The sequence below is a fragment of the Diadema antillarum genome, unplaced genomic scaffold, assembly GCF_040938485.1.
Source record: "Diadema antillarum isolate AM-2024a unplaced genomic scaffold, OU_Dant_1.0 seq00001794_RagTag, whole genome shotgun sequence".
Classification (NCBI taxonomy): domain Eukaryota; kingdom Metazoa; phylum Echinodermata; class Echinoidea; order Diadematoida; family Diadematidae; genus Diadema; species Diadema antillarum.
Genome location: NW_027272472.1, coordinates 133924 through 147092, shown reverse-complemented (window position 1 = coordinate 147092; position 13169 = coordinate 133924). Strand labels below are relative to the sequence as shown.

The window sequence follows — 13169 nt, the reverse complement described above, 5'->3', positions numbered from 1 at the left end:
ATAAAACACCCTCCCATATAAAAGTTTTGCAATAAATCCTGAGATATAAGGAGATGTAAGTATTTTTCTCTATAAACCGTAGCAGTATAACGGTTTAGTCTGGAAACATTTTTAGTATAACCATTGTTCACATTTTGTACATTTAACAATACTTAGCATCGATTTTACTGATTCAAATTTTCACAGCGGTTGTTTTCATCCGTAACTCACATTTTAGAACTATTTTAAAGCACTAAAGCAGGGTTTTTGTTTCATCTGCAAATGGTAAAGTATGCCTTTAATGTACGCCTACTCTGTCTCATGGGCCCTTTATTCGCGTAGTGTCAGACTCATGAGCCCTTTCTTCTTCCTTTTTTTTTGTCTAGTGTCGGACTCGCTGGTCTTGTCTTCCTATATACTGCCTCTGACTCGTGTGGTGTATGACTCATGGGCCTCTTTCAATGTCGAGCTGGTGGGCCGTACTAGAGAAAATAAGAAATTTGACGAGAGAAACAAACGCATGATGTTTGGTCGCAGTGATGATATTGTATAAGACAATGTCTCCTTTATAGATTCCATCACGTTTCGTGAAAATTAGTTTGCTATACAGCTGGAAGTTTTTTTTTGTGTGTGTTTTTTTTAGGCATGTATTCATGATGGGATCCATGGTAGGTGTTGGCTATACTGTATGTTTTCTGTATTATTGCCATGTGGGTGGCGTGACTTTGTGCACCTGCATCTCTCAAATAATGTTTGACTTTTATTGTGCACCTTTTGACTATATGAATATCGTGGAGCAATGTTTCCTCTATTTCATGACAATAAAAATGTCTAAAAAGTACTGCTGCTACTTACTTAAATATTTGAAAACTAATTTACATATTGATGAAAGACTATTGAGAAACAGCCCCCCTCCCCCCCCCCCCAAAAAAAAAAAAAATCATTATTCAACGCAGGCATCTTCAATCTTGAGATGCTGAAAAGGCCAACAAATCGTTATGAAAATTAGAAGTTGAATGAACAGTAATTCTGATGCATACTTCCTCATCTGGGTCTCCATGCTCAACATCAACACTGAGTCCCCCTTCTTCATTAACCTTCTCACAATATCGGTCCAGACTTTCTGTCGTGTAACATCTGATCAACCTGGATCAAAAAGCAATGTTTAGAAAAACCGCTATTATTTTAGTGGTGGGGCAACTCATGCAGTGTCCGCCCAGATATAGTTTTTTTTTTTAAAACCACTTTTTTTTTTTTTTTTTTACAACTTGAAGACAGAATTGCAGCACTGATTGTTTTTCTCCGAACAACACAATCTCATATCATTAAAAGTCTCTGTGACTTTTATCCATACATTCAAATCTAAATCAGCAATCTATCAAGTAAAATCAGCCTTCCTAAATTTTCTGACTCCATGCATGGTCAATGGTATAATCAGCTTTTCCTTTCATAATGGACGGTCTTCTTGATTTGATTCGCATCTCTCTTCTGCATATTCCCCTAAATACTATTAACTCTAGTAAAAAGAGGAGCATGTGACTACGATGAAATTTGACTTGATGTCAAGTGTCTTTTTTTAAAATTGATATCCCCTTAAAAATGGTAGCGAGAGCTGCCACATAAATTGTTAACTTTCAAATCTTCATTTGGTTTTCGAAAAGCCACAAAGGATCTTAAACTAACTGCCTGTAAACAGTGCTTCTAGACAGTATTACATGACAGTGAAAATAATGTGTAACTTCGCCATACATGTTCTTCAAACAAGTTCGTTCAATGTTTAGACACTAGTACGGCATTTTTTTTCCTCTTTTTTTTTTTGGGGGGGGGGGGGTTATTAACTAAGTCTCATTCAGCAACTAAAATGCCAATTTTGAGCGATGTCACTTATAGAGAAAAAAATATTGAAGAAACAGTCACCATCGATATAAAGATACTCATAAAGATAACATCCTCGTGTCTGATTTCTTGACATTTGTATGCTTTGGCATGGCTGTTACTAATACATGTATCACTGAACCTGTATATTAAGATAAAATTCTGTGCAAATTGAAATAGTTCGCTGAAGACCGATGTGGAATTCTTAAAGCATGAACATAACATTTAAACACGGAGTTTCATGAAAGCTCACATTATATTCTTTAGATGAGAATAAGAGCGCACAGATCCGATTATCTCCTTGGCTCCGCGATCGCCCAAGTAGATATCCCTTACAGACAGCTTGGTAACATTTTGCGGCGTAAGTAGGACCTGGCGTAACTGTTGGCATTCCCTGAACTGTTTCAAGTCGAGAGTTAGACAGAGCTCTATATCACTGTGGGAATGGAGTGGCCATGCTTGCTGCAAGTCTGGAATATGCATCTCTCGAAGCAGATAAAGGGTGACCTTCTCCACATTAGGACACAGGGAGGCCACATTTATCTGCTTGAGTAAGAGGAGGAATCGGACGTCTACTCCAAGGTGGACAAGGGGACTCCTCCCACAACCACTCTGTAGAAAGATGGGGAAGAGAGGAAATGTACCATAGTCATATAACATTATGTTGAGAGATGGCAGTCACTCGTTCAATTGAAAAATCTAACTTGCATATCAAAGATTCATTCTTCCATCAACAACAACAAAATGGAAATTGTGACAGCTAACATAAAATGTATATCAAACTTCTTTAAAACACAAACGCGATAGATGAAATATGCAATTTATAACGCGTCTATACTCCTGTGATACAAGATAAGGAGTGATTTCAAGTGATACCTTTCTTTCTTTGTGTGCATATCTGATGAAAACTATTTCTCATTAGTAGTTCACACCTGATGAGGCATAATAACAAGAAACCTGAGAGTCTTATAGCGCTCATGTGAGTATCCCAAGTTAACCTTCTAAGTATTCTCGCAGATTATAAAATGGGCTTTACAATCTCTGCAATCTGATTGGTCAATTGTCATGCGTTGATTTTTACTGATCCACACTGAGCCATGCGTTTGGTAAAATCCTAGTCCACTTCCTGGACTGTATTCGTAGTGGTATACTATCACAATCAATGCAGTGTGTGCCCGGACGTTAAAGGGTGTGTACAGTTCTGGTCGAGGTGTAGATTTAGCTTTTAACATTTTGCGAGATATTCAGAAACCACTCTATGAGATATAAGGGGGACTGCAGTTCTAAGGGGTATCAAAAGTTTATTCGATGAAAATCGGTTTTGAAATGGCTGAGATATCCAAAAACAGGGTGAAACAAAGAGATCCTAATAAAGTTGTGGCTTGTCGCCTTTCATTATTAGCACTTTTGGGGATATCTCTGCCATTTGACAACCAATTTTCATCAAATAAACGTTGAATCCTTCTTAAAAATTACATGCTCTTTCATATTTCATCAGAGGCTTTTCATTATCTCACTTAGGAATGTTCAAAACATGAATCCCTACCTCAAACAGTACTGTACAGTCCCTTTAAGATCACCGATTATTTTTCGGGCGTCCCAATTGTGGAGTGTCGCAATCAGCATGTGGGGTGCGTGTGTTAGTGTGGGGAATGCGGCCGATTAAAATCCAGTATCTGGACCAGCAAAATCCGAGCACATGGTTCAAGTCTTTTATAGCGTTGTATTTGTACCGGACGCATGAGAAAATGGTTGTATTTCATGAATTATGTGCCCATTTTTATAACGCAAACGATGCACAGGTCTCTTTCGTGGATCAGTGAGAATTGGATGCTCTCGTTTAACTTTGGAACAGTCTAAAACCCACTCGCTGCGCAAGTGGGTTTAAACAGTGCCAAAGTGTCCCGTGCATCGTTTGTATATACTAACATGTAGGCCTACATATCAAGGGGGGGGGGGGGGAGGGGAGGGGCAATGGTGCCCATTCATCATCTTATAGATAGTAATAATGTCTGCCAAGTTTGGTGAAAAATGTGATGTGTTATCAAGAATTATGAAAATTGGAAAATTGGAAATTAATTTAGCGCCTGCCCCGCCTCCCAAAATGTGTGTGTGTGTGTGTGTGTGTGTGGGGGGGGGGGGGGCATCTCAAATCTGCCATGAACAAGCTTCAAACTACAGTCATCTATCTATACGTACTTACTCATAATATCTACTCAGCTCTATAGACTTCACTTCTGCATGGCATTACAGATGATGTTACAAAAATCCTGAATTTGGGGACACGGTGCAATTTGAGCAGATGAGACTATTCCCCTATGCATTCTATAATTATATTCCGAATGTGGTGAAAATCCGTCACTATGCGTTCAAGAAGAAGCTTAATATGGAAAAAAAGAAGTTGATTTTGCTCGACGGACGATGAGCGGACGAAGAATGATTGCAAATTAACTGATATGAGCCTTTGGGCTAGGGGAGCTTATAGTATATCATGGTCTGTTAACACGGATAATGATGGCTTTTATAGAACCATCACCATCACCGTAATCATAATCATAATCATCATGTAAACCGTTACATTTTCCAGCATCCTGATCGACTGAACCGAAAACTATCATTGTTGTCATTATCATCACCAATGCCATAAAGTGTTCATCAACTACTGTCACTGTCTGTCTTACCATCATTACAATCATAAAATTCTAATAGTACTGTCACTTTGACCTCATCAATCAATGAGGTCTCATTTGCCCGGCACCAAATACGGGTGCTCGTTTGACACCCACGAGTCATACAGCCCATGAGCTGGACACTTAAGTGAACAAGGTCCACGAGTTCGACATAAAATAAAATAGGCCCACGAGTCATACGGTCCACCAGTCTGAGACTAGGCAAAATATGCCTACAAGACTGACACTAAGCAAATAAGGCCCACGAGTTCGACACTACGCAAAAAAGGCCCCCGAATCCGACACTACGCAAAAGAGATCCTCGATACTATGCTTTTTTTTCTCTGATTTTTTTTAAATGCTGTCATTAGAATTAGCAATGAAGAAAAAGGATAAAGGTCGATCCTTTTATCGTTTTTTTTTTTTGTGTTAGCCGATTTACTTTCCATTTTATCCCGACAGATATTTACAGTATAAGAGAGTGGATGATTCAAATAAAGAATGGACTGAAGCGGGGAAGAAATGAATGGTGCAGGTCATCATGTGCGATGGGGTGGGAGTTGCATGGGGGCCTAATCGAGGCCAATGGTATACGAACTTGCGGACGGAGCCTGCGAGGGAAATGAATTATAGAGGGAGATGCTAAGTAGGCGGGGGCTCTTTATTTGTTCACGTTCAACGGCTGTTTCCTACTTAAACATGATTTTTCCTTTTTCTTTTTTTTTTCTTTTTTGCCTATGCATTCTCATACATCCTATCACAGGACCATCCTAAATAAGTATATTTCTTGAAATCATGTCTTTCAATCTGAAAATGCAACTTTCATATACTGCCAGAAGATGTTCAGCGTGACTGAATTTTTAGATGCAACGGTCAAACTCATATCTTATTATTTTCTGTTTTAGTAATTCCTTTTCATCCTGCTGCTCGGCTTACCTCTCTCTCCGTCCCCCTCTTTTTCTCACGGTTCATTTCTTTTTAATGCAACACCCTGTACAAATACATACCTATTGCTGGTTTATGTCGAACCCTTAGGCCTATTTGCCTATGGTGTCGGTCCGTGCGCATTTTCTTTTTTCTTCTTTTTTTTCTCAGTGTTGGACTCTAGGCTTTTTTTTTGGGCGTAGTGTTGGACTTGAAGATTTTTTTTTTTGCCTGTTGTCAGACTCATGGGCCATACTTGCCTACCGAGTGTTCTCATGGAACTTTTTCTTTTCTTCAATACATGTATCGAAATCGTGGGCCGTATGGGATGACCCCCAATACAGTCACTGTCATTATTTACAGTCATAAATGACATCTTAATTATACCCGTTATTCTTTGCATCATTTCTGTTCTGTTCTGTCTGTTCTGTCACAATCATCATTCATTAGAATTGATACATAAAGGTACAATGTTCGTGGAACAAACCTCAAAGCCTTCTTTGTGTCCCTTGCCAGCTTCAGTCTTCATCTTGGCCTGTACAGACGACGGAACCTTGGAACGACGGAACTTCCGGCGTAGACGAGATGACAAAGTGACTGGAGGCTGGATTCATAATTTTCCACAACATTGTTAGTAAGAAGAAGAAAAATATTGACGGAAAACTGTTTAAGTTTCTCGCAAGGACACAAAGAAACGAAAATACAAAAGCAAAATAATCAAGTGAGTAGATATACAGCAGCGACAGTAAAAATGTCCATGATAGCACATGCCAAACATCAGACTTTGTCATTCAAATGCACATAGTCAAATAGATATACCATTATTTTGAGCAATGTTCTATTTTAGAAATCAAATGTAGAATAATGATGTCAAATGTCTATTGCACATTACAGACAGCGCTTACTTGAATTATCTCACATAATAAATTGTATTATTTAGTAGGGCCTATACGTTTTCCAAGTGAAATGTCCACTGGCTGAAACCAATTGTTAATGTATCTATGAATGCCATGAAATTTCATTACACTTACCTCAGTTACCTTTCGTACGCTAAGGGAACTCAGACGGGGCAGACATAAGATTGACTGAAGATCACTTGTTGACATGTTAACTCCAATCAGATCAAGTCGCTGGATCTATACGGATCGTTAATGGAAAGTATTTATTAGTGTACGATAGTAACTATGACAGCAGTCACTGTCAGTGGAAAAACAGTGACATATGATCAGGAGTCATCTGGTAGCTTTTGACTGCGCCACAGGCAAAAGTCTAGACTAAAAGTATAATGTCCAGCAATTTACGTTGCTTCAGAAAAAGTTCAAATTTTGGACATCACATTGTTCTTATATTTTGTATATTTAATTATTTCATGTAATTGATATTCATCGAAATTAGATAAACTTTCACGTTAGAGGAATATTGCAAAAATATGATCTCACCAAATTTCATTTGAAGTGTCGAAACATTCAGCATAAATGATGCTTATTAAACAGAACAATTCTCATAATGGTACACCCACACAATTGGTAAACACAGTAAGAGCACATAGACCAACCACGGTATCTTGTTTGTTTGTTTGTTTGTTTGTTTTATTTATTTCAATACGGTGTAAAAAAACCCACTATCAGCCTCAGGGCTGTTTTTCAGTGAGTCCGTATATATCAACATACATGGTATAAAACAACAAAAGTAAAATACAAAACAAAAATTGCATTCACAAACACGACAAGAAACATATTGACAAAACAAAAATACAGTAACAAAGTTTGATAAGGGTAAAAAATGTAGATACAAAAAAACAAAGGGAAAAAGTAGTCTAGACCAAAAAAAAATTCATACAAATCTGCAAATTACCATATTAAAACGGAGTTTGGAAAATGGTACAATTAATGTTTGACACAAATCTATTCAACTGGGTTTCACATCTGAGATTAATCGGGAGGCCGTTATAAACTTTTGACGCTACATACAATGCGCTGTTTCTCTCGAAATTTGTGTTTGGCTTTGGGAGGGAAACTTTGGATACGTTATTTCTCAGTTGGTAATGTTGTTAATCCAGCAGAAATCTCCCTAGGAACAAGTTTGCGTAGTAGTTTGAAAACCAATATAGCCAGATCTTTTTCTAACTTCACATTCAGACAGTCTATATGTAAGGTTTCATACAGTAGCTTTCGACTATACATACCATTTACTTGTAGGATTATTCTCAGTGCCCTATTCTGAACGACCTGGAGTTTCCGTATGGCGGTAGAATTTGAATGCATCCAAATTGTATTACAGTAGTCAAAATGGGGTTGTATCATGCTTTTGTACAATAAGATCGCGGTATCTAGGTCAATGAATGCGCACGTGCGTCTTAACACGTGTAAACTACTCAATGCCTTTGACTTTACATGACTTATTTGTGGAGTCCAAGACAAATGACTATCGAGAATAACGCCAAGGTATTTACATTCCGAGACAAACTCCAGCTTGCTATTTTCAAAAACGGGATACGAAAACGGGATACGAAAACGGGATAATCTCCTTTGTGATCCCATCAGCATAGCTTTGCAATTTTTTACATTCAATAGTAACTCGTTATGGCTCAGCCAGTTCACTACTGAGGTTAAGTCATCATTCACCTTTCTTTCAAGCTCATAGGGGTCTTTAGTTGCTACGTATAGACAAGTATCGTCTGCGTACAGAGATACAGTACAATGATGGACAACACGGGGTAAATCGTTCATGTATAGAATAAATAACAATGGCCCTAGTATACTGCCTTGGGGCACCCTAGATGTGACAAATGATGTGGTCGACGTATGTCCATTTATAATAGTTACTTGCTTACGAAGAGAAAAATAACATTTGAACCATTTTAATACATCATCACTGAAACCGTACAATTTCAGTTTCCTGAGCAAGATATCATGGGAAATCATATCAAATGCTTTTTCTAAGTCCAAGGTTACCAAACCCACAACATAACCATTGTCTATGGCGGTGCTTATATTTTCAGTGAGTTCTAAGAGTGCAAGGCTTGTCGAGTGGTTTGACCTGAAACCAAATTGATTCGGGCACAAGATATCGTTCTCCGAGAGATATTTGTAAGTCTGCTTAAAAACAACTTTTTCAATTACCTTCGATAGGACGGGTAACACAGAAATCGGCCTGTAGTTGCGAGGATCGCAAACATCTCCATTTTTAAACACGGGAGTTATTCGAGCTAATTTCCATTCATCAGGAACATGTCCTTCCATTAATGAGAGATTTATTATGTGTGTCAACGATTTACCAATGCATTCAATTGAGTTCTTAATTACACTGCAATGAATATAATCAAGTCCTGTTGCTTTATTTCTGGGTATTTCCTTTACTATCTTCGACACATCCTTTTCAGTAACGGGAGTGAAGTAAAATAAAATATCACGTGACATTGGTTTGAGAAATTGCTCAGGATTTGCCTGGAAATCAATCGATGCCTTTGTACATCTTACAGCATCAGCATAATGATTATTAAACACATTTGCTATAATTTTACCATCTGTTATTTCTTCACCATTATATTTTACCTTTTGAATATTAGATGTCTTCTTGCCTGGTATCAAAAATCGTACTAATTTCCATATAACACTGGAGTTTCCCTTATTTTTACAAATGCTGTCTACAACATACACACGTTTTGCTGAGCGAATCAGAGAAGTTACACGGTTTTTAAGTTTTTTATATCGCTGCCAATCAGCAGGTACTCCAGATTCTTTGGCTTTATTTTTCATATTATCTCTTTCTCGCATGGTGTCCAGTATTTGTTTATTCATCCATGGAGACTTCTGTTTTCGCACTCTTTTCCTTTTAACAGGAGCCTGTATATCTAGGGCGGCTTTAAATCTTACAACCCAATTCTCATAAGCCTGTTCAGTATCATTCATTTCAAGGACATCATTCACGGAATGCTCCTGCAGATATCTTATCAGTGTATTAACATTAATTTTCTTAACATTACGTGAACAAATATAATTGTGATCTCTTTGCATATGAGGTTTACATTTCCCCCACGTCACTGCAATCACATAATGATCACTCAAACTTACTGGAATAACATTGCAATGTCAGATTTTATCACATGACGCGAGTGCGAGATCTATTTTTGTTGCAGTGTTTTCAGTCACACGTGTGGCCTCAGTAACATATTGCTTCAAACTATAATCTTTCATCAATTCAAGTAAACGTTTGCAACTGTGTGATAATTTTCCTGATAATAGATCACAATTGAGATCTCCAATCAAAAGATATTCAATTTGTTGCACTTCGACAGTCTGCAGAACTGTTTCAAACGAATCGAATATATGAGCATATGAATCGGGGGGTCTATACCATGACATGATTAAAAATGGTTTCTGTTTTTCCAAACTAATTTCAATGCACAATAACTCTAATCCTTCGATGTGCAGATCTTCTCTAATGATGAAATTTAACGTCTCACAAATATACATAATTACACCACCGCCTTGTCTATTTCTGTCTCTCCTGGCTATCTTAAAGCCCGGTATTCCTATCTCTTCGATACTAATTGAATAATCCAGCCTGGTTTCACATAGAGTTAATATATGAATATGTGATGTTACGACCAAAATCACTCCGAGAATGATCGCACAAAAGAAACAATCAACTGATGTTCAGGCGGTTTATTAACAGTGATATTGTGGGTACAGACTGGTAATCGGTGTCACATCAGTACAACAATGATAAATAGAAACAGTTATAAATCGGTAGTGGAATCACTTACACGTATTAAGTAATCCTTTGAAAGTGTCCAGATACGATGTTCAATGCACAGACGAATGATCTTTGACGCACCGATGAATGATTCCTCCGACGTAACTCCAGAGGCGCAGGTTACGATAGTCCACGGTATAGATCCGGGGTAAAATCCACGATATATGTCTACGGCGAAACGTGCAGAGTCCAAACGTTGTGACGACCACGTCCAGTTGATGCGTTGAATGATGATTCACTTAATAATGTTCAGCTAAGAATCCAGCCCACCACAGCTTTGCCGTAGCAATGTCCATTGACATAAAAATGGAGTCTCTCTCCAATGTAGGCAAATTAATTATCTGCAGGCAAAATGTCTCCCAGGCCTTATCTCCACAAACATAACAGGTCAGCAGGTAACACAGGACTGACTATAACAAGTCGCTTCAGAGCCAGAAGTGACGTAACTCTCAGAGCAGAGGTGTTGGGTACTCTGCCTACTGCAGAATTTCTCTGGCTTATATACTATCCATTCACCCCTTTCTAGCACATTCTGTAACTCTCTCCAACCTGGGGCCACATACCTGAACATAATAGCAAGTCCTAGTTCCAGGAAACCTGGATGACTCACTGCCTAACTATGTACAAAACTTCATTACCAAGAATAACTACCAATCACATTGGGCTACAGGGACAGTGCCTCACTCAGCCAAATATGTTAGCACTTCCCAGAACATTCTGGAATGGGTGAAATCATTCTACATTGAGTGAGCTATAATGTATTTCCTGTTACATGCATGTACTGTATAGCTACATTGTATACCACCTAGAAAATTCTCCTCTGATCTGGTCAGCCTGTATGTACTATATCTATACCATATAGAATGTTCTCCATGAATCTGGTCAACCTGTGTACATACACATTAAAACAGCCATGCATACAGTACATCATACATATGTACATAACGACTAGTGTGTACATTTGTGACAGTGATTTTTGCATTATGAGTCGAATTTCGTCTATATTTTTAACAAGAGAATAGACATTGAGATGTGCAATATTCATACCAGAATAAGTTTTTAGAGAGTTCAATAAATCACATGACGCTTTAACTTGGTTGAGCTTATTATTTTGACACTGAAGTATACTATCACAATTTTGACTGTCGTTTGCGCTAAATGGCAATTCATCGTATAAACATATATCACAGAACCAGTCTGAGCTTGAGAGAAAAAAATTCAGATCCAAAGTCGAACACTTCAGGTGAATCCACCTCTTACACATGAAACACATAACTGCATTTTGATTTGATTTAACTGTTGTATTGCATGAGATGCATGGGTATTTTAAGACCATGTTTAGTCCTTCAACTATTTAAATGTTCGACACAAGTTTGAGGGGAAAACTTACAGTCTGTCAAGTTTCTCGAGGTCTTTTTCACCGTGTATGGCTACTTTCTTCATGTTTTTCGTGAGGGCTGTGATCCTTCCGTCGTATGTCCAAGTTCTTAGAACGTTGGTGTGGCGCAGAGCCTTGTTCAAGAGTTGCTGTCTGTACGCTGTGAGAGATTCGTTGACGTAGAATGGCGTTCCCTTCAGTTTGGCCTTTGCTTTGTAAACTCTCTCTCTGGCGTTGTACGTCGAGAAGCGGACGATGATCACGTTCGGTTTTCGCTTTCCATGACTCTCTTCTCGAGCGTCGCGTCCATGTCGATTTTGTCGGGCAAGTCGGTGGCTGCGGTCGATCTCGGTTGGTTTGATGTCGACGTCTAGCTGATCCTTGGCGAACTGTATGACCACGTCGTCGGTGTTCTCACTGGGTCTCTCAGCTATTCCGTGGATTTTGAGGCAGTGTCGTCGACTATACTGCTCTTGGTCGTCGAGCTCGTCATCAACCTCGTCAAGCCTTTGTTGTAGTTTCCTCATTTGGGATGTGAGAGCACCGATTTCCCTTTCCTTGCTCTCTATATCGAGTCGTAGGGATTCGTACACTCTCTGTGTCACGTCTTCAATGACAGCCTCTTTGACAGCTTTCACAAGGGCAGCCATGACAGTCGGTGAAAGGAGAGCCCGGCGAATCTTTTCAACCAGTATACAATCCAGCTCATTGTCATTATCTGTCACTTCATTGTCCGGCGACGTGATGGTTGGTTGCCCAGCTGGATTTTGGCCATGGTCAGTGGGCTGCTCTTCCTCCGCTGGGTTGCCCGGGCAGGCGTTGTGCCGATTTCGCTTCGGTTTGAGCCTGGTGGCCATCGGCATTGCAGACCCTAAAAATGTCATGAATTCGGAAGAATTCCAGACGAAATGCACTCCACCAGTCAATTCAGTCGTTTAGGGTACAAACATATATCTGCTATCTATGGTACATCGAAGTCAACAGATGAAATTTAGGGTCAGAAACCAATTGAAATAGCAGAAAGGAGTTGCGGAGCTGCCAGCCAATCAGCAATCGTCTTCACATGTCGCATAGCTACGTACAGTGTGATTCACCACTTCATATCCACAGACCTAATAATCAACATTTTGTAAAGGTTAGTGTTTATCAGAAAATAAGAGAGTACAGTGGAATCTCGTCTTAACGAGGCTGGATATAAAAAAGCCTCCTATTATAAGGTGTTTTTGCAGGTACCAACTCATTTTGACCAGTTATCATTACATCATCACATCATTACTGTGTTATCCCATGTATATTGTTTGTTTTCTGCACATTCTTCACCGTATCCGGGCACTTACCCAATGGGCAACTACCCTCCGGATAACTACCACAAGGATAATTACCCCCCAGGGCTATTCCCCCCTAGGGCAACTACCACCCGGACAACTACCCTCCTTTGGCAATTACCCTCCAGGGCAATTACCCCCTAGGGCAACTACCCCCCCCCGACAACTACCCTCTTAGGGCAATCACCCCTTAGGGGCAATTCCCCTTAGGACAACTACCCACCGGATAACTACCCCCCCCCCCCCCGGTTAACTACCCCC

At 39.3% G+C, this 13169-nt stretch overlaps 1 protein-coding gene across 1 annotated transcript in view; it reads right to left on the bottom strand.

Moving 5' to 3' along the window:
- Nucleotides 1-922: 922 nt before the first annotated feature.
- Nucleotides 923-13169, bottom strand: part of LOC139712334 (uncharacterized) — a 32323-nt gene continuing 20076 nt past the window's right edge. The window contains exons 5-8 of the mRNA XM_071624170.1: nt 6479-6583; nt 5935-6051; nt 2191-2466; nt 923-955 (exon numbers count right to left, since the gene is read on the bottom strand). Coding sequence (XP_071480271.1) covers nt 923-955; nt 2191-2466; nt 5935-6051; nt 6479-6583 — 531 coding nt within the window. The remainder of the gene's footprint in view (nt 956-2190; nt 2467-5934; nt 6052-6478; nt 6584-13169) is intronic.